Below are 21982 nucleotides of genomic sequence, written 5' to 3' on the forward strand. Positions count from 1 at the left end.
TGCCAAAACATTCACAACAAAGTGCCAGAGTTTGAAGTGCTCCTGAAAAGCAGTGAAGCTCACACAATACTAGATACAGAAAGCTGGTTGAAATCAAACTGATAGCAGTGAGATTTGGGGGGAAATTTTATGGGTAAACAAAAAGCTAGGCAAATGGGAAATGGAGATGATGTATCTGTCGCAGCAGACATGAAACTCATATCCATCAAGATAGAAACTGAAGCTGCATGGGAGATTGATGGGCACACACTGTATCAGTCTTGGGCATAAAATGATAATTGGATTCTTCTATCACCCGCCAAACTTATCTCTTGATGTAACCCAATGCTTACAGAAAACCTCAGTTCACTTGTACGCAAGTTCCCCAGTCACACTGTAATCATCAGTGGAGACTTTAAACATCCAACAATCAAGTGAGGAAATTACAGTTTTGTTAGTGTTAGGTGTCATAAAGACACCCTGTGAAACATTAAGAAATGTCTTCTCTGAAAACTACCTGGAACAGATAGTTCAGAACCCCACTCATGATGGAAACATATTGGATCTAATGCCAAGAAATAGACTTTACCTCCTTGAGGATGTCTGCGTCAAAACTGGTATCAGTGACCATGATGCGGTTGTGGCAACAATGATTACCACAGTACAAAGGAAAACTACAACAAACAGAAACATGTTAACAAGCAGAAAGATGTTCAGTAAACCAGATAAAGAATCAGTAGTGTCATATCTCGATGAGGAGCTTGAAACTTTCAGCACAGGTCAGGAGCATTTAGAGAAACTATGGCTCAGGTTTAAAAGAATAACTGACCATACACTGGATAGATATGTACCCAGTAGAACAATTCATAGTGGGAGGGACCTTCCATGGTAAACAGTCACTTTAAGGAAACTTCTAAAGAAACAGAGATTACTGCATAATAGGTGTAAAACAAACCATAAGGCTCTAGATACGGAGAAGCTAAATGAAACGTGTTTGGCCATCAAGAGAACGAAGCCTTCAATGACTACCATAGCTGAATACTGTCAAATGACCTTTCACAAAACCCAAACAAATTCTGGTCGTATGTAAAGGCTGTTAGTGGCACCACAGTAAAGTGTCCAGTCCCTAGTGAATGAGACAGGAATTGAAACTGAGGGTAGCAAAGCAACAGCTGAAATACCTAATTCAATTTTCAAATGTTCCTTTGCAAAGGAAAATCCATGAGAATTGCCCCCAATTTAATCCTTGTACCCCTGAAAAGATGACTGAAATAAGTATTAGTGTCAGTAATGTCGAGAAACAGCTGGAATTGTTAAAACTGAACAGAGCTCCAGGACACAATCGAATCCCTATCAAACTTCCTGGCAGATTAAAACTGTGTGCCCGACCGAGACTCGAACTCGGGACCTTTGCCTTTCGCGGGCAAGTGCTCTACCATCTGAGCTACTGAAGCACGACTCACGCCCGGTACTCACAGCTTTACTTCTGCCAGTACCTCGTCTCCTACCTTCCAAACTTTACAGAAGCAGGAGAGCTTCTGTAAAGTTTGGAAGGTAGGAGACGAGGTACTGGCAGAAGTAAAGCTGTGAGTACCGGGCGTGAGTCGTGCTTCGGTAGCTCAGATGGTAGAGCACTTGCCCGCGAAAGGCAAAGGTCCCGAGTTCGAGTCTCAGTCGGGCACACAGTGTTAATCTGCCAGGAAGTTTCATATCAGCGCACACTCCGCTGCAGGGTGAAAATCTCATTCTGGAATCCCTATCAGATTATATAATGGCTTTGTAGCTGAATTAGCTCCTCTTCTATCTATAATTTATTGTAGATCCCTCAATCAAAACATCAAGCACAGTTCTTGGCAAAAAGCACAGGTCATACCTGTCTACAAGACGGATAGCATAAGTGATCCACAAAACTACCATCCAGTATCCTTGACATCGATTTGCTGTAGAATCGTAGAACATATTCTGACGTCAGACATAATGAGGTAGCTTGAACAGAATGACCACCTCCTTGCCAACCAGCATGGATTCCATAAACATCAATGATGTGAAACCCAACTCACACTTTTCTCACATGACATACTGAAGATTTGGATGAAGGCAGGCAGGTGGATGTGGTATTTCTTGATTTCCGAAAAGCATTTGACTCAGTACCACACCTATGCAGATAGTCAAAAGTATGATCAAATTGGGTATCAAGTGAAATTTGTGACTGGACTGAGGACTTTTTGGTAAGAAGAAAATGCAACATGTTATCTTGTATGGAAAGTCCCCATGAGATGTAGAACGAATGTGTCCCGGAGAACGGTGTTGGGACCCTTGCTGTTCATGCTGTATATTAATGACTTTACAGAGAATATTAACAGTAACCATAGACTTTTTGCAGATGATGCAGTTATCTGTAATGAAGTGCTGTCTGAAAGAAGAGGCAATGGGAAAAATAATGGATGTCATTTGGAATCAGCTTTTCAGGAAATGCAATTTAAAGTTTGAAACACTTTATGATCAAAGCTTGGGTGTGTAGGGTGAAGCTATGTGCACTAATACTTGGGAGTACTTCATTGTCTCATGCTGTTAATAAATTTTATAATTTTTATTTTAATATTACAGTCACTACATCCAATTTTGAAATTTTACTACACACTATTATCAGAAACAACAGTCAGATATGTGACACTGAAATAATACATTTAAGGCGAAGTCTTTAGTTGTCACTGCTGCACCGAATACTTTGCTTTTTTCTGACACTTGCTCTTTCATTTTTTTCGTCTCATAAAATGGCTGTTTTCATGTAGCAAGCCCTTGCTGCTGGGCTGCAAAACTGTGTCAAGTGTTGGAGGTCCCTAAACTTTTCAAGTAAGAGTGGGATGAGATCTGCAACAGAGCGTAAAGGATATTATTTTCCTTCATAACTGCAGAAATTGATTTCTTGTAATGAAAGATTAATACTAAAACCACAGTGCCAGATATTTTGTTTTATTTTAAGAACATGAAATGAGAGTAACCATCTTACAGTTGTACAAATACGAGGGTGATTTGAAAAGTTCTCGGAACACAATAGTAAAAGAGTACTTACATCACTGAAACTTTTTATATTTTTTCCTCCAGGACTGCAAAATAGTTGTCAACTCCAGCTATCAATTCTTCGTTTGAAGCTGAATCTTTATCCATCAAGAAAAATTTTCAGTTTTGGGAAGAGATGGAAGTCTGACAGTGCCATATCAGGTGAACATGGCAGGTGTGGCAACAATTCATACCTTAGTTCGTGTAATTTTGGCACGGTGACGCACATGTTTGCGAGCGCGCATCAAGAGTCGCAACACTCATCATGCAGATAATTTTTTTCATTACTAATTCTTCAGTTAAAATGTGATATACCCTTCAGATGACATCTGGCAAGAGTGAGCAATTTCACGCACTTTCAATCGGCGATCCTCCATGACCATTTTGTACACTTTTGCAATGATTTCTGGAGTAATGACACATCTTGGCCGACCACTGCGCAGATCATTATCTAAGCTCTCCCGACCAAATTTAAATTCACTTGTCCACTTGGCAACAGCTGAATATGAAGGAGCAGAGTCCCCCAGTGTATTCTGGAAATCAGCATGAATGTCCTTTGCTTTCATACCTTTCTTTACGAAGTACTTAATCACTGCTCGAATCTAGGTTTTTTTCCATCTTTGCAAATCACTACGCAGGAACAACAACAGAACCATGTCATTGCCACAGCTCTCCTCCAAGAGCACTGATGTGGCATATGTTTACAGGTAACAGCCCAATGAATATCACTGATTTCATTAGCGCTGACCTCCCGTGGTTATTCCGAGAACTTTTCAAACCACCCTCGTAATCCAGAAGGAAAGAATTCGCCAAGATTTAGCTCATTAGCTGTATCCTCAACTTCATGGCGACATGGGCCATGGAGAGGTTGCTTTACTGGTGAACTCTCCCATGCACCATTGTAATACCTTTGGAATTAAAAAAAGAGTTCTCATCTCTTGTTGTAACAACAGCTCCTTCACTGACTGAATTCAAAAGAGCACTTCTCCTTGAACAGAAGTGATAAAAAGCAGGTCCAAGATCTGAGAAGTGATGCAAATCTTGTCGAGGCTACGCTGTTTTATTGGGTTTATACACATCAGTCCAAATAAGCAAAAATTTTGCTCATTGTAACACCTCATTTGATAAAATTCTTTAAGAATTTGTGATATCTGTTCAACACACACATTTTCAAAACATTTTAATGTCTTACACTTATAGTCTTGGTCGGAGTCATGAGACGATAAACACAGTGTCATCATTAGCTTGAACATTCTGCCATAGCTTCTTCTCTTCTTAAAAGACTTCTCTGTGTTACGTACATTTTGAGAGTCATCTATGTCATCTTCTACATTACCCATGTTATCGTCCTGCAAATAAATAACGTCCATAGGGTAATAGGTATAAAAACAAAAGACTGAGACCAATAACAGTGGGGCTGCCAGCAGAGTTTGCAAGGAATACAGAATAAAAGAAACAGATTCTGAAACATGCTGGAATGACAGTCATCATTTTTCCCTATGCCACAATTGATCTAGCATTGTTTCCATTCATAGATAATTTTCAGATCATTACTACACAATCACTATCAGTGTCCTTGCTGTATAACACTGTGTGTGAATTTTGTGTCTTCAGTTCTGCATTGCCACTCCTAACTCATTTTCGACAAAAAAGTGACACCCACCATTTTTCCCGTTGGTTCTTCAAGTATTAAGTCAGATTGTGATAATATTTCAAAGTGATGCAAAGATTGTCAACTTGCTTTAAATATTCAAAAACATAAAATTGTGCACATCACACAATGAAAAAACATAGTATCCTATTACTACAATATCACAGAGTCACTGATGCAATCATACATGGGTGTAACACTTTTTAGGGACATGAAACGGAATGATCACATAGGCTCAGTTGTAGGTAAAGCAGGTAGTAGATTTTGGTTTATTGATAGAATACTGGGGAAGTGCAATCGTTTACAAAGGAGACTGCTTACAAATTACTTATGCAACCAGTTCTAAAATATTGCTCAAATGTGTGGGACACACATCAAATAGAACAGGGGATATTGAATGTATACAAAGAAGGGCCGCATGAATGGGACACACATCAAATAGAACTAACAGGGGATATTGAATGTATACAGAGAAGGGCCGCATGAATGGTCACAGGTTTTTTGACCCATAGGAAAGTGTCAACAGATACTGAAGAAACTGAACTGGTACTCTCTAGAAGATAGACATAAACTATCCCAAGAAAGTCTACCAACAAAGTTTCAAGAACTGGCTTTAAATGACTCTAGGGATATACCACAATCCTCTACGTATCGCTCACATAGGGATCACGAGGACAAGATTAGAATAATTACAGCACACACAGAGGCATTCAAACAATCATTCTTCCCATGCTCCATACATGAATGAAACACCAAGAAACCCAAATAACTGGTACATTTGGATGTATCCTCTGCCATACACCTCATGGTGGTCTGCAAGGTATAGATGTAGACGTAGATCCAACAAATAATCAAGGACGCTGGAAGTAAATGCAACTCTGAGATGCAGACACAGACACAGAAGGGGAAGCTGTCGCAGGCCACAACATACCAGCCATAAGCCTGATGGGGTGCGGGGGGGAGGGGGAAGTCCTCCCCTCCTCTCTTGGGGGAGGTGGAGGGGAAGGGGTGAAACCTCATATGCCATGGCTATTTTCACAGTTGACACAGATGGCGTAGGATGTTTGTTTATTGCTTATTTAGCCTGACCGGATTACATATGACCAGAACAACACATACAAAAAACACTGCAAAAACATTCACAAGAATACTGATACTAAGCGAAAGGACTGTACAAAGATATGGTGGATGAGTGCTTTTTTTTAAGTCTTGCATGTGGACCTTTCGTATGGTAATGAACAATATCACAACACGTTAGAAACAGGAGGTGCATGGGTATGAATCAGAGAAGTACAGGTGGTACAACAACTGTTTGTATTAGAGGAAATCATACAGAACATCCCAAGAAAATAAACTGGATATCAGGTTGAGAAGAAAGTAACTAAAGAAATAACAAGGAAAGTGCTCTATTTATCATAATTTCAGGACAAAAACAATAATAAAATACATTAGTTGCACATGAAATCACTGTACATAAAAAATATACAAAGAACAAAGGAAATTAGCTTGTTATTAACTGCATGCACAAATACCTTTCTGAACACAAGCAAGCAACTGACAATATGTTAATCTTCCTTGTTCTTCCTATGAACACATCAGCAGTCTTCTGATGATTCATTTATTTCCTGCAGCATTCTTCTCTTCCAGTCAGAATAGCTTTCCTCCTCTTTTGGAGGTGACTGACTTCTTCTTTTCACTGCTTTCTGCAAATCTGAAAGAAGTGAATTGACTGCTAAAAGAGTACCAGTTTTGCAAAATAGAACAGGCATATGCAGTTTCCTACTGACCTCTATTAAAAACACACATTAATACCACAACAGAGTGAGAAGATAAAAGGATACGTGAGGGTGTGGGTGTAAAGACAAGGAGCACAAATATCATAGATGTAGGTGGTAGAAAATTAAACGTTCATGATCAAGGAAAATTACAGACAAGACTTTTAAACTCGGTTCTACATTTAAAGAGTACTTTCAATCGAATACTGTCAATTCACTTTCTTTCTTTGTTGGTTCTGGCTCTTTCACTATTCTCTCATCATCTCTGCACATTGTTTTCTTTCTGATGTCCATATAACTCCTGTTATATTGGTTTTCCTATGTTGAAACTATTCTAATTTTAATAACAACACTGTAGGAAAAGACAGATGAAATGTTAAGCTGCATACAGCGACAATTAAAAGACACTTACACATAAGCTTTCGGCCACAGTCTCAGTCTATAAAAGAAGGAGAAACACACACCACTCATTCACACGAACAAGCACACCTCATGCACGAGATCGCCAACTCCAGCAGCTCAGAGCAGAATTCTGGTCTGATATTGCAACCCGTAGTTTCTATTGTTTATTCTAAGTTTACCACCTCCTTTAAGGATTTTTTTTCTTTATTTGTGACTAACGAATATTATTTCTTTCCAGATCTTTTTTGCTCCTTTGCTCTGGACTATAGTTTATTTCTTTTATCAGATTAAAACGCACATAACCTTTGAAAATTCCTGGCAGATTAAAACCATGTGCCGGACCGAGATTCGAACTCGGGACCTTTGCCTTTTGCGGGCAAGTGCTCTACCAACTGAGCTACCCAAGCACGTCTCAGGCCCCGTCCTCACAGCTTTACTTCTGCCAGTACCTCGTCTCCTACCTTCCAAACTTAACAGAAGCTATCCTGCGAACCTTGCAGAACTAGCACTCCTGAAAGAAAGGATATTGTGGAGACATGGCTGACCCACAGCCTAGGGGATGTTACCAGAATTCTGCGCACATAACCTTTATTAACCTGTTCCCACTCATTCTGTGAAAGATGTCTAAAGTGAATTACTCTCTACACATATATATGTGGATGGAGATATATGTGTATGTGCGAGTGTATACCCGTCCTTTTTTCCCCCAAAGGTAAGTCTTTCCGTTCCCGGGATTGGAATGACTCCTTACCCTCTCCCTTAAAACCCACATCCTTTCATCTTTCCCTCTCCTTCCCTCTTTCCTGACGAAGCAACCGTTGGTTGCAAAAGCTAGAATTTTGTGTGTATGTTTGTGTGTCTATCGACGTGCCAGGGCTTTCATTTGGTAAGTCACATCATCTTTGTTTTTAGATATAAATTATTTAACAGTTACATTGCAAACCCATACACATTCCCTGATACACTTACACATGGAATACCTTATCTGAAACCTAAAGATCAAGCAGACACAGCAAACCCAGCTAAATATCGCCCCATAATATGCCTACCAACAATATACAAAATAGTAACTTCAGTCATTACACAGAAATTAATGACACACACAACACACAACAAAATTATAAATGAAGAACAGAAAGGCTGTTGCAAAGGAGCACGAGGATGTAAAGAGCAACTGATAATAGATGCAGAGGTGACATATCAAGCTAAAACTAAACAAAGGTCGCTACACTACACATACATTGATTACCAAAAAGCTTTTGATAGTGTACCCTCCTCATGGTTACTACAAATATTGGAAATATACAAAGTAGATCCTGAATTGATACAGTTCCTAAACACAGCAACGAAAAATTGGAAAACCACATTTAATATCCAAGCAAATTCAAATAATATCACATCACAGTCAATACAGATTAAGCGTGGAATATACCAAGGAGACTCATTAAGTCCTTTCTGGTTATGCCTTGCTCTGAACCCACTATCCAACATGCTAAATAATACAAATGATGGATATAATATTACTGGAACATACCCACACAAAATAACACATTTGCTATACATGGATGATCTAAAACTACTGGCAGCAACAAATCAACAACTCAACCAATTACTAAAGATAACAGAATTATTCAGCAATGATATGGCTTTTGGAACAGACAAATGTAAGAAAAATAGCATAGTCAAGGAAAAACACACTAAACAAGATTATTACATATTGGATAACCACAGGGACTGCATAGAAGTGATGGAAAAAACAGATGCCTATAAATATCTAGGATTCAGACAAAAAATAGGAATAGATAATACAAATATTAAAGAAGAACTAAAAGAAAAATATAGACAAAGACTAACAAAAATACTGAAAACAGAACTAACAGCAAGAAACAAGACAAAAGCTATAAATACTTATGCTATACCAATACTGACCTACTCATTTGGAGTAGTGAAATGGAGTAACACAGACCTCGAAGCGCTCAATACACTTACAGGATCACAATGCCACAAGTATAGAATACATCACATACATTCAACAACAGAAAGATTTACATTAAGCAGAAAGAAAGGAGGAAGGGGATTTATCGACATAAAAAACCTACATTATGGACATATATCTAAAAACAAAGATGATGTGACTTACCGAACGAAAGCGCTGGCAGGTCGATACACACACAAACAAACATACATACAAAATTCTAGCTTTCGCAACAAACGGGTGCTTCGTCAGGAAAGAGGGAAGGAGAGGGAAAGAAGAAAGGAAGTGGGTTTTAAGGGAGAGGGTAAGGAGTCATTCTAATCCCGGGAGCGGAAAGACTTACCTTAGGGGGAAAAAAGGACAGGTATACACTTGCACACACACACACACACACACACACACACACACACACACACACACACACATCCATTCACACATATACAGACACAAGCAGACATATTTAAAGACAAAGAGTTTGGGCAGAGATGTCAGTCGAGGCGGAAGTGCAGAGGCAAAGATGATGTTGAATGACAGGTGAGGTATGAGTGGTGGAACTTGAAATTAGCGGAGATTGAGGCCTGGTGGGTAACGGGAAGAGAGGATATATTGAAGAGCAAGTTCCCATCTCCGGAGTTCGGATAGGCTGGTGTTAGTGGGAAGTATCGGGATAACCAGACGGTGTAACACTGTGCCAAGATGTGCTGGCCGTGCACCAAGGCATGTTTAGCCACAGGGTGATCCTCATTACCAACAAACACTGTCTGCCTGTGTCCATTCATGCGAATGGACAGTTTGTTGCTGGTCATTCCCACATAGAATGCATCACAGTGTAGGCAGGTCAGTTGGTAAATCACGTGGGTGCTTTCACATATGGCTCTGCCTTTGATCGTGTATACCTTCCGGGTTACAGGACTGGAGTAGGTGGTGGTGGGAGGGTGCATGGGACAGGTTTTACACCGGGGGCGGTTACAAGGATAGGAGCCAGAGGGTAGGGAAGGTGGTTTGGGGATTTTATAGAGATGAACTAACAGGTTACGAAGGTTAGGTGGACGGCGGAAAGACACTCTTGGTGGAGTGGGGAGGATTTCATGAAGGATGGATCTCATTTCAGGGCAGGATTTGAGGAAGTCGTATCCCTGCTGGAGAGCCACATTCAGAGCCTGGTCCAGTCCCGGAAAGTATCCTGTCACAAGTGGGGCACTTTCGTGGTTCTTCTGTGGGGATTCTGGGTTTGAGGGGATGAGGAAGTGGCTCTGGTTATTTGCTTCTGTACCAGGTCGGGAGGGTAGTTGCGGGATGCGAAAGCTGTTGTCAGGTTGTTGGTGTAATGGTTCAGGGATTCCGGACTGGAGCAGATTCGTTTGCCACGAAGACCTAGGCTGTAGGGAAGGGACCGTTTGATGTGGAATGGGTGGCAGCTGTCATAATGGAGGTACTGTTGCTTGTTGGTGGGTTTGATGTGGACGGACGTGTGAAGCTGGCCATTGGACAGGTGGAGGTCAACGTCAAGGAAAGTGGCATGGGATTTGGAGTAGGACCAGGTGAATCTGATGGAACCAAAGGAGTTGAGGTTGGAGAGGAAATTCTGGAGTTCTTCTTCACTGTGAGTCCAGATCATGAAGATGTCATGAATAAATCTGTACCAAACTTTGGGTTGGCAGGCCTGGGTAACCAAGAAGGCTTCCTCTAAGTGACCCATGAATAGGTTGGTGTACAAGGGGGCCATCCTGGTACCCATGGCTGTTCCCTTTAATTGTTGGTATGTCTGGCCTTCAAAAGTGAAGAAGTTGTGGGTCAGGATGAAGCTGGCTAAGGTGATGAGGAAAGAGGTTTCAGGTAGGGTGGCAGGTGATCGGCGTGAAAGGAAATGCTCCATCGCAGCGAGGCCCTGGACGTGCGGAATATTTGTGTATAAGGAATTGGCATCAATGGTTACAAGGATGGTTTCCGGGGGTAACAGATTGGGTAAGGATTCCAGGCGTTGGAGAAAGTGGTTGGTGTCTTTGATGAAGGATGGGAGACTGCATGTAATGGGTTGAAGGTGTTGATCTACGTAGGCAGAGATACGTTCTGTGGGGGCTTGGTAACCAGCTACAATGGGGCGGCCGGGATGATTGGGTTTGTGGATTTTAGTAAGAAGGTAGGGGTGCGGGGTGTCGGTGGGGTCAGGAGGTTGATGGAGTCAGGTGAAAGGTTTTGTAGGGAGCCTAAGGTTCTGAGGATTCCTTGAAGCTCCGCCTGGACATCAGGAATGGGATTATCTTGGCAAACTTTGTATGGATCGGTCAGCCTTCAGATCACGTATAGCCTGGGCTTCAGCAGTGGTGATGTTGGAAGTAGGATTAAGGTTTTTTAAGAAGGACTGAGAGGCAAGGCTGGAAGTCAGAAATTCCTGGAAGGTTTGGAGGGGGTGATTTTGAGGAAGAGGAGGTGGGTCCCGCTGTGACGGAGGACGGAACTGTTCCAGGCAGGGTTCAATTTGGATAGTGTTTTGGGGAGTTGGATCATTAGGGGTAGGATTAGGATCATTTTTCTTCGTGGCAAAGTGATACTTCCAGCAGAGAGTACGAGTGTAGGACAGTAAATCTTTGACGGGGGTTGTTTGGTTGAATCTGGGAGTGGGGCTGAAGGTGAGGCCTTTGGATAGGACAGAGGTTTCGGATTGGGAGAGAGGTTTGGAGGAAAGGTTAACTACTGAATTAGGGTGTTGTGGAACCAGATTGTGTTGATTGGAATTTTGAGGTTTTGGAGGGAGTGGAGCTGGAAGTGGGAGATTGAGTAGATGGGAGAGACTGGGTTTGTGTGCAATGAGAGGTGGTTGAGGTTTGCTGGAAAGGTTGTGAAGGGTGAGTGAGTTGCCTTTCCGGAGGTGGGAAACCAGGAGATTGGATAGTTTTTTGAGGTGGAGGGTGGCATGCTGTTCTAATTTACGGTTGGCCTGTAGGAGGATGCTCTGAACAGCCGGTGTGGATGTGGGAGAGGAAAGATTAAGGACTTTTATTAAGGATAGGAGTTGACAGGTGTGTTCATTGGCTGAGTTGATGTGTAGGTGAAGGATTAGGTGGGTCAGGGCAATGGATTGTTCAGTTTGGAACTGGTATAGGGACTGATGGAAAGAAGGGTTGCAGCCAGAGATGGGAAATTTAAGTGTGAGGCCTTTGGGGGTAATGCCAAATGTCAGACAAGCCTGAGAAAATAGAATATGGGAGCGTAATCTGGCTAGGGCGAAGGCATGTTTGCGGAGGGAATGTAAATAAAACTTAATGGGGTCATTGTGGGGATGGTGTGAGGGTGACATTGTATTAGAAGGTGGAAAGTGTAACATGTGGCTTAAATGAAAATGAAAATAAAAATATATGGGGGGAGATAAATGTGAACTGGAAAGTAACTGGAGATCTGGAATGAAAAAAGGCGAAAAGGTGTCGGTTACAGCCAGGCTACGTTGGACTTGGGTTGGTAGACAACGATGTGCACAAAGGTTAGGTAGTTGTGTTGCCGCCACACATCATCATCCTGGACTACAGTAACTCAATCATGTCCTTTGCCAGGGCTTCGACTACCGATCATCATGGCCAAGAAAGAGGACCATCCCATCAAGGTCCTTTCCACCCTTCCTTAAAGTGGTATTCCACCATCCATCCAACCTATACAACATCCTGGTCCATATGCCTCTCCCACAACCTTACCTTGTGGAAGGCCCAAATGAGAGATCTGCCTGGTTCACCCAGCCCATCTCTTCAAAGGCTTATCCTATCCCATAAGAGGGAGAACCACCTCTGAAAGCAGTTATGTCATACGCCACCTTAGCTGCAGTTTCTGCACAGCACTGTATGTCAGCATGACCACCAGCCAGCTGTCCACCAAGATGAATAGGCATTGCCAAAATATAGCCAAGAAAAGAGCTGATCATACGGTAGTGGAACATGCTGCTCACCGCAACACGTTCAACAGTTGCACTACAAACTGCACCATCTGAATGGCACAATACCAGCTTTTATTGCAACACATCCTTCACTCCTGTAAACCTCCTGGTCACAATCTCTGCTAATCCACTGCACCCACATCTTCTACAGAGCAGTCCAGTCCCCCCTTCCTCTGTCCTTTTACCCCATCCCAATCCATACCACCATATCATTACTGTCATCTTGTGTCACACGAACTCACTGACTACAGTGACAGTGTGTCGCATTCCTAACCCTTGCACCTCGCTGCCTCTCCCTCCCGCATTCCATCCCAGTCCACACAATGAACTGCAACCATCGCAACATAGTGTGTTCAGATGACACACTGTAGCTGCGCGCGCGTGTGTGTGTGTGTGTGTGTGGAGGGGGGGGGGGGGGGGGGGAAGTCCATCAACCCTTCCATACTCTAGTATTTGTCCAAAATCCAGCAAAGTTTTCTGTTCTTTTTTGTGAGAACGTCGATGACTCAACATTTCTATAATTTGGTAAGTGGTCCCCCTTACTCCTAAATCATTCACATTAAGATCAAATAACATGGGCGACAGGCTGTCCCATTTCCAAACCCTTTTATTCTTGTTAGCTTTTCTAGTAACTTCAATTTCTCCATTTGTGTCCTTAATTTATATTCAACTGAAGGATAGGAGCTTCCTAGTGGGTGTCAGCAATTTTTCTCCTCTCTTGCTATTTGTTGAAGAGGGGACAATGTGATGGTTGGAGAGCTCGCAGAGGAACTTACTGGTTCTCTCTAGCTGACTTCAGTGTCAATATTATCTGTAAGGTGCTCTATTTTTTTACTCAAAAAGAAAAAAAGAAAACTATGGTCTCATGCCATTGGGCCTGGCAATATTTGTGTTCTGTCGCTTTCATCTGATATTTCCGTGATTGAAACGAGGGGTCTTTTGAGATGGTTGAAGTAGGCTCATTTGCTCTCAGTAAGCCTATATGGCTGAGACAATGAGTCCTATTGAAGCTATGACTATCACTTTTGAAGATGGAGTGAAGGAGACTGCAGAGATTACCGTATTTACTCGAATCTAAGCCGCACTTTTTTTCCGGTTTTTGTAATCCAAAAAACCGCCTGCAGCTTAGAATCGAGTGCAAAGCAAGCGGGAGTTCTGAAAAATGTTGATGGGTGCCCCCACAACTAACTTCTGCCGTCGAATATATGTAGCGCCACACAGGTATGCTTTGTAGGCACAAAGATAAATACTGGCACCAAAATCTCTGCATCAGTAGATAAATTAAAAAAAAAAAAAAAAAGTGGCAGACGAGCCTTTTTCCTCCGCCCAGAGTTTCGACCACTGCGATTTGGTACATTATCCAACGAAGTAAATACAAATTCTGTATTGTTGATCTTCGAATGTAGCAGCATTTCAATGTACTACGAAAATCCGACTGGCAAGACTGTTTGGGATGTTTGTCAATATGGCCAACTCTACATTCTGAATTTTTTCCTACCTGTGAGAAGAGATGGTTGCTAATAGGAGCTTTTATGAATTGTGAATCACATGTAGTATTCTCTTCGCCATAAGATTAATACGAATATAAACATTTTGCCATGTATTGTTTCGTGTTTGCTACTATCTCATTTAAATCCTGTCTGCCTAATAAACTACGAAACTAGAGTGAGACAACAGCTAACGCAGAAGAATATACAAATCATGTCATGTTTATATTCGTATTATTCTTATGCCTGATAGTGATACAGTCAGAAATGAAGCACGGCAACTGACTATATTTTTAAATCTAAGATGACTCTAATTTCTGTGCAGAATGTAATGAACTAAAGAGGCGCCTGCAAAGATTTTCAAATGGAGAAAAATTTTCGCTAAAATTTCGTTCAGAACATCACCTTCATACGCAGTCTATTATTTGGTTCTTGTTGATCATTATCAAAGAAAGAAGTAGTGTAAGTAACAACAAATGTTTCGCTAATGAGACGACTCCTCTCTATTTTTTATTTGTAAGCGGCGGTAGCATGCACAAAAGCAAGCCACGCCGCAAACGGCGACAGGCCGTAAACATGCACTATCAGAATGCGACAAACAACGCATGACACAGTACAGTAATGCATTTTCAGCTTAGAGTGACGTAAACACCTATAACAAAGAGAACGGCACTTATCAGATCAAAGAAAAATAAGCAATCAGTTCAAAACAGACGAAGCTCGTGAAAAAGGAAGGATATCCGTATAAATACGGACGGAGCGCGTGACGCGTAGCAATGGCTACCTGGTAAACCGTAACTGCTAAGCTTACGACTCGAACCAAACTACTGTAGCTGTATCGTCATTCATTCGACCTAAATTGTGTCTCATATTACAATTAGGCGAACTTTGTTTCGATTTGGAGGTGCGACCTAAAACTTTTCTCTCCCCTTGAATGTCGAGTCTCAAATTTCAGGTGCGGCTTAGATTCGGGAAAAATTTTTTTCCTCGATTTCGAGTCTCTTTTTTCAGGTGCGGCTTAGATTCGAGTGCGGCTTAGATTCGAGTAAATACGGTAGCTAAGATCCACATTTGCATGAAAAATTTCAGGTATACGTGTTCATACTAGTTTGTGTTGACAGGGTCTGAGTTGAGGAACCTTTCCCGTAAGATGTGTTTATCACGGAAGCAAAATATGTAGCAAAACACAGAGAGGACATTTTAATATGATAACCAGTCACTACGTCTGAATATATAATTCGCTTCATAAATGTCTTTTTGGTATTTTTGTTTCTTCAAATGTTGTTATGTTGTTACACAGATTAGACTCCAGATTGAGTGTCCAACCAAAAATATTATGCTCTTGTTTGGTCATGTGCAAGGGATAGTTGACTAGTTGGCGATTAGTTTGTATTTCCCACAGGTGGCCTACCCTTGAAATGATAATGCTATCTCTCCTTGGTGCTAGCATTTGAAGTAGTGTGTTGGACTTGGAATGGACAGCTTCATCATAAATTGTGTGAAACCAGCCACACAAATGTAGCCATTCTTTTTGATGAAGCTTCATCAATGCTGGATACTCATGTATTACTCTGTGCTGTGGCAGGAGGAGGAGGAGGAGGAGGAGGAGGAGGAGGTGGAGGTGGTGGTGGTGGTTTAGCATCCTGTAACTGATGAGAGCACTACACAGAAGTACACACACAAGTAGGAGGAAGGGTAGGGAAGAAAATGAGTTGTGTCCTTTTCAAAGGTATCACCCTGGAACCTTTACGTGATTTACAAAAACAATGGACAATCTAAACAGCTGGATGAATATATGAAGTGCCATCCTCCAGAATGCAAGTCAAGAGTGCTAACCACTGCAGCAGCGCACTTGGCGTTTTATGTTCAGGCTTTGTGAAGTCCAATGGGAAGGAACTATCTTCCCAAGCAGTGTTCTAGTTCTTAGAAAATTCACCAACTACAGACTATTGGCCATGCACTGGAAGTCCTTTTTTTCTACACAGAAGGAATAAAACCTATTCAAATGAAATCCTGTACTATTTTTATGGTTGTAAAAACATTATTGACAACACCTGTTTCTTTGTAACTGTTAGAAATACATTCTGAGCTGAGCTCTATTAATTATCAAAAGGCCTCTTTCACCGGTTGCTGTTACTGGTCGCAGATGGCACAATTACTTGTAAGGAGTGTTTTCACTTGATACAATGGTAAACAGTGTGCTCCCCCAAGCAGCAGTGAAATTTAAAGTGAATCCTGTCCCTGTCTCGTAAATCTGAGAAAGCCTAAAACAACTGAAATGTAGCTTGTTTTAAAGAAGTTGCATTGATAACAAATCTTTCAATAGCCACCACCCCTTCAGCATGTACCCAACACTGAGACTGAACGCGGGGGGGGGGGGGGGGGGGGGGGGGGGGGGGGGCTTTATATAGGGTTTGTAACATCGTTATTGTCTAGAGTTGAACTAAGATCCCAATTTCCTGTGAAAAAGTGTATTCCATTATGGCACTCAGTGGTCTTCACCAGGGTATGCAAAGAGCATATGTTTACAGAGAATTGTTACCACTGTCCAGCCCCCAGTTCAAGCATCCCAGTTCTGCCAAACAAACACACAGTCAAGGCTGGCCAAACTGCATGACATGTTTGCCTTTGGCATCACACACAGAACACATGCAGCTTTTAAAATGTTGTGGAGATGTTTGAATTTGCTCTTTCCCACCCACGAAAATCTCGACATACTCCAGTAATGACTTAGGAAAAGCTATGAAAATAATGAATCAACAATGTACGGAAAGACAGACTGCTTCTTACCATGAAGAAGATGCATCAAGTTGCAGTCAGGCACACTTAAATTTTTTTTGTTTTTTTTTTTGTTTGTGGTTTTAGGGCGCAAAACTTCTATGGTCATTAGCGCCCAGCCCGTGACGTAGGAAACAGGAAAAAAACGAAACTTAAAATCAGCAGCAAGGGGAACAAGGTCATAAAATTTGAGAAACTAAAGGCAGAAGGAATGCTTAAAAATCCACTATAGAAAGGGGTTGGTCGTCCCAAAAAAAAAAAAAAAAAAAAAAAAAATCAAATGACTGACGTCATTTCACTGTCACTAATAAACTGTAGAACGCGGTCAGCTGAGCGCGTGTCATCTACTAAAATCAACGATAGATCAGGCGATAGCTGTAGACGGGAGCGTAACGGATTAAAATAGGGGCATTCAATTAAAAGGTGTCTGACCGTCCACAGCTGAGAGCAGTGGGGACAGAGTGGGGGAGGATCACCGCTTGAAAGATGTCGATGGCTAAAAAGACAGTGCCCTATCCGGAGTCTAGCTAAAATTACCGCCTCCCGACGACGCGTTCGGGAGGAAGAGGTCCAAGCGCAAGGAAGGGCTTTCACTTCCCGCAATTTATTATGGGGAAGTGTTGACCAATGCGCATGCCATAAATGAGCAACTTGGCGACATAAACCGCTCCGTAGATCGGTAAACGGAAGAGACTGAATAGCTGGCCGAGGAAGAGAGACTGCAGCCTTGGCCGCTATATCGGCCGCCTCATTCCCACAGATACCAGCGTGTCCCGGGAGCCAGAGGAACGCCACTGAGACGCCCCCCAGGTGGAGCAAGCGCAGACAGTCCTGAATCCGGTGGACCAGAGGGTGCACAGGGTAAAGAGCTTGGAGACTTAGGAGAGAGCTGAGAGAATCTGAGCAGATTACGTACTGTATCCGCTGATGGCGGCGGATGTAGTGGACAGCCTGGAGAACAGCGTAAAGCTCCGCAGTATAAACCGAACACTGGTCGGGAAGCCGAAAGTGATTTGGGGTGTCGCCAACAATATAGGCACTCCCTACACCTAACGATGTTTTCGAGCCGTCGGTGTAAATAAATGTGGCTTCCGTCATTTGTGCACATAGAGCAGCAAATGCCCGACGGTAAACAAGTGGAGGGGTACCATCCTTGGGAAATTGACATAGGTCTCTGAGCAAGTCGATCCGGGGACGGAGCCAAGGTGGTGCTTTACCCCAAGTTGTCAAGAAGGTTTTAGGAAAGCGGAAGGAGAGAGAATGGAGCAGTTGACGGAAGCGGACTCCCGGGGGTAGTAGGGAGGAGGAGCGGCCTGCATACCCGACATCAAAGGAGGTGTCGAAAAAAAGGTCATGGGCTGGATTAGCAGGCATGGAAGACAGATGGCTAGCATAACGACTCAGAAGGACTGCCCGCCGATTGGACAGCGGAGGTTCAGCAGTCTCAGCATAAAGGCTTTCCACAGGGCTGGTGTAAAAAGCTCCAGACACTAAACGTAATCCACGGTGGTGGATAGAGTCGAGACGCCGAAGAATAGACGGCCGAGCAGAGGAGTAGACGATGCTTCCATAATCCAATTTCGAGCGCACTAAGGCGCGATAGAGGCGGAGAAGGACCACTCGGTCCGCTCCCCAGGAGGTACCATTCAGGACACGGAGGGTGTTAAGGGAACGCAGACAGCGAGCCGAAAGATAGGAAACGTGGGAGGACCAGCACAGTTTTCTGTCAAACATAAGACCCAAGAATTTAGCGACGTCGGAAAACGGAAGGTTGACAGGACCTAGATGTAAGGAGGGCGGAAGAAACTCCTTACGTTGCCAAAAATTAACACAAACGGCCTTACTGGGTGAGAAATGGAAGCCGGTTTCGATGCTCCACGAGTGGAGGCGATTGAGACATCCTTGAAGACGTCTTTCAAGCAGGCTGGTCCGTTGAGAGCTGTAGTAGATCGCAAAATCGTCCACAAAGAGGGAGCCCGAGACATCAGGAAGGAGACAATCCATAATTGGATTAATGGCGATGGCAAACAGTACAACACTCAGCACGGAGCCCTGGGGTACCCCGTTTTCTTGGGAGAAAGTACGGGAGAGAGTAGTGTTCACCCGCACCCTAAATGTGCGCTCCGCCATAAATTCGCGAAGAAAAAGGGGCAGCCGGCCTCGAAAGCCCCAAGAGAACAGTGTGCGGAGGATGCCTGTCCTCCAACAGGTATCGTATGCTCTCTCCAGATCAAAAAATATTGCTACCGTTTGGCGTTTCCGGAGAAAATTGTTCATGATATAAGTGGAGAGAGCAACAAGATGGTCAACGGCAGAACGATGCTTTCGGAATCCGCATTGGGCTGGTGTTAAAAGACTGCGGGATTCCAGCCACCAAGCTAAACGGTAATTCACCATACGCTCCAAAACCTTACAGACACTACTCGTGAGAGAAATGGGGCGATAGCTAGAGGGGAGATGTTTGTCCTTTCCAGGTTTCGGAACGGGAACGACAATAGCTTCCCGCCATCGCCTGGGAAAGGTACTGACGGTCCAAATTCGATTGTAAAGGCGAAGGAGGTAACGCAGGCTATGGGTTGATAAATGCACCAACATTTGGACATGGATACCATCCGGTCCTGGGGCGGAGGAGCGAGAAGAAGAGAGGGCATGTTGGAGTTCCCGCATGGAGAAAACAGTATTGTAGCTTTCGCGATTTTGAGAGGAGAAAGCAAGATGTCGCACTTCCGCTGCACGTTTCTTCGGGAGAAACGCTGGCGGGTAATTTGAAGAGCTCGAAATCTCAGCAAAGTGCTGACCCAATGAGTTAGAAATTGCGACGGGGTCCACTAAGGTATCATGCGCGACAGTGAGCCCAGAGACCGGGGAGAAACTAGGCGCGCCTGAGAACCGTCGAAGCCGACTCCAAACTTCCGAGGAGGGAGTGAAGGTGTTAAATGAGCTAATAAAGAATTTCCAGCTTGCCTTCTTGCTATCACGGATGACGCGACGGCATCGCGCACGGAGCTGCTTATATCGGATACAGTTTGCCAAAGTTGGATGGTGACGGAAAATGCGAAGAGCACGTCGCCGCTCACGTATTGCGTCATGGCATGCCTCGTTCCACCAAGGAACTGGGGGGCACCGGGGCAATTCGGAGGTGCGTGGTATTGAACGTTCCACAGATGTGAGAATAACGTCGGTAATATGTGTGACCGCATCGTCGACGCTGGGAAAGCGACGGTCATCGAATGTCGCTAGAGACGAAAAAAGTGTCCAATCGGCTTGGGCAAACTTCCAGCATCGCGAGCGCATATATGGCAGCTGAGGCTGCAGTCTAAGAACACATGGAAAGTGGTCACTCGAGTGTGTATCATCAAGGGCGAACCATTCAGGCACACTTAAAAGATGCTTACATATAGCTTTCGGCCAAAGCCTTCGTGGCTAATGGCATTCTGGCCTGAGATGTTGGAGTTGGTGGTCGTGTTTGCAGGAAGTGTGCTTGATTTTGTGTGTGTGTGTGTGTGTGTGTGTGTGTGTGTGTGTGTGTGTGTGTGCGTGTGTGCGTGTGCACGTGTGTATGCGTGTGCTTGTATGTGTATGCACGTGTGTGCATAGTGCATATGAGTCTCTCTCTTACTGATGAAGGCTGTCTCAGGATGTCTACCTGGAATTAATTGGCATATCACATCAAGATTTATGTTCCAAAACATTACTACTACCGTATTTACTCGAATATAAGCCGCACCTGAAAAATGAGACCTGAAATAAAGGAAAAAAAATTTTCCCGAATCTAAGCCACACCTGAAATTTGAGACTCGAAATTCAAGGGGAGAGAAAAGTTTTAGGCCACACCTCCAAATCAAAACAAAGTTGGTCCATTCTAATATGAGACACAATTTAGGTCAAATGAATGACGATACACCTACAGTAGTTTGGTTCGAGTCGTAAGCTTAGCAGTTAAGCTTTACCAGGTAGCCATTGCTATGCATCAGGCGCTCCATTCGTATTTATACGCGTACCCTTCCTTTTTCACGTGCTTCATCTGGTTTGAATCGATTGCTTATTTTGCTTTGATCTGATAAGTGCCATTTTCTTTGTAATAGGAGTTTACGTCATTCTAAGCTGAAAATGCATTACTGTACTGTGTCATGCATTGTTTGTCGCATTCTGATAGTGCGTGTTTACGGCCTGTCGCCGCTCGCGGCATGGCTTGCTTTTGTGCACGCTACCGCCGCTTACAATTAAGAAAAAAAAAAGAGAGGAATCGTCTCATTAGCGAAACAATGGCAAGAGACTGCTATTTGTTGTTACTTACACTGCTGCTTTCTTTGATAATGATCAACAAGAACCAAATAATAGACTGTTTATGATGCAACATGTTCTGAACGAGAGTTAGGCGAAAATTTTTCTCCGTTTGAAAATCTTTGCGGCCGCTTCTTTAGTACATCAAATTCTACACAGAAATTAGAGTAATCTTAGATTTAAAAATCTAGTCAGTTGCCGTGCTTCATTTCTGACTGTATCACTATTAGGCAAAAGAATTATACAAATATAAACATGGCACGATACGTATATTCTTCCGCGTTTGCTGTTGTCTCACTCTAGTTTCGTAGTTTATTAGGCAGACAGGATTTAAATGACATAGCAGCAAACACGAAAGAATACATGGCAAAATGTTTATATTCATATTATTATTACGGTGAAGAGAATACTGCATGTGATTCACATTTCATCAGGTTCCTATTAGCAACCATGTCTTCTCACAGGTAGGAAAAAATTCAGAACATAGAGTTGGCCATATTGACAAACATCCCGAACAGTCTTGCCAGTCGGATTTTCGTAGTACATTGAATTTCTGCTACATCAGAAGATCAACAATACGGAGTTTGTATTTACTTCGTTGGATAATGTACGAAAATTCAGTGGTCGAAACTTGGAGCAGAGGAAAAAAAGCTCGTTTACCACCTTTTT

At 42.9% G+C, this 21982-nt stretch overlaps 1 protein-coding gene and 1 non-coding gene across 4 annotated transcripts in view; both read right to left on the reverse strand.

Moving 5' to 3' along the window:
- Positions 1-21982, reverse strand: part of LOC124802772 (origin recognition complex subunit 6) — a 139463-nt gene that overhangs the window by 59360 nt on the left and 58121 nt on the right. Inside the window, exons 6-7 of one of the 3 annotated variants that reach the window (XR_007017154.1) lie at positions 6223-6401; positions 2595-2850 (exon numbers count right to left, since the gene is read on the reverse strand). Coding sequence is in view for 1 of the 3 variants with exons in the window: in XM_047263766.1 (XP_047119722.1) it covers positions 6286-6401 (116 nt within the window). In the remaining 2 variants the exon portion in view is untranslated. Of the gene's footprint in view, positions 1-2594; positions 2851-6077; positions 6402-21982 lie in introns of those variants that run through there. The other 2 variants (XR_007017155.1, XM_047263766.1) reach the window with 2 other exon arrangements.
- Positions 7201-7275, reverse strand: Trnal-caa. The gene has a single exon. It is a non-coding gene; the product is annotated as a tRNA-Leu (tRNA).

Source organism: Schistocerca piceifrons, chromosome 6 (genome assembly GCF_021461385.2).
Source record: "Schistocerca piceifrons isolate TAMUIC-IGC-003096 chromosome 6, iqSchPice1.1, whole genome shotgun sequence".
Lineage (NCBI taxonomy): Eukaryota > Metazoa > Arthropoda > Insecta > Orthoptera > Acrididae > Schistocerca > Schistocerca piceifrons.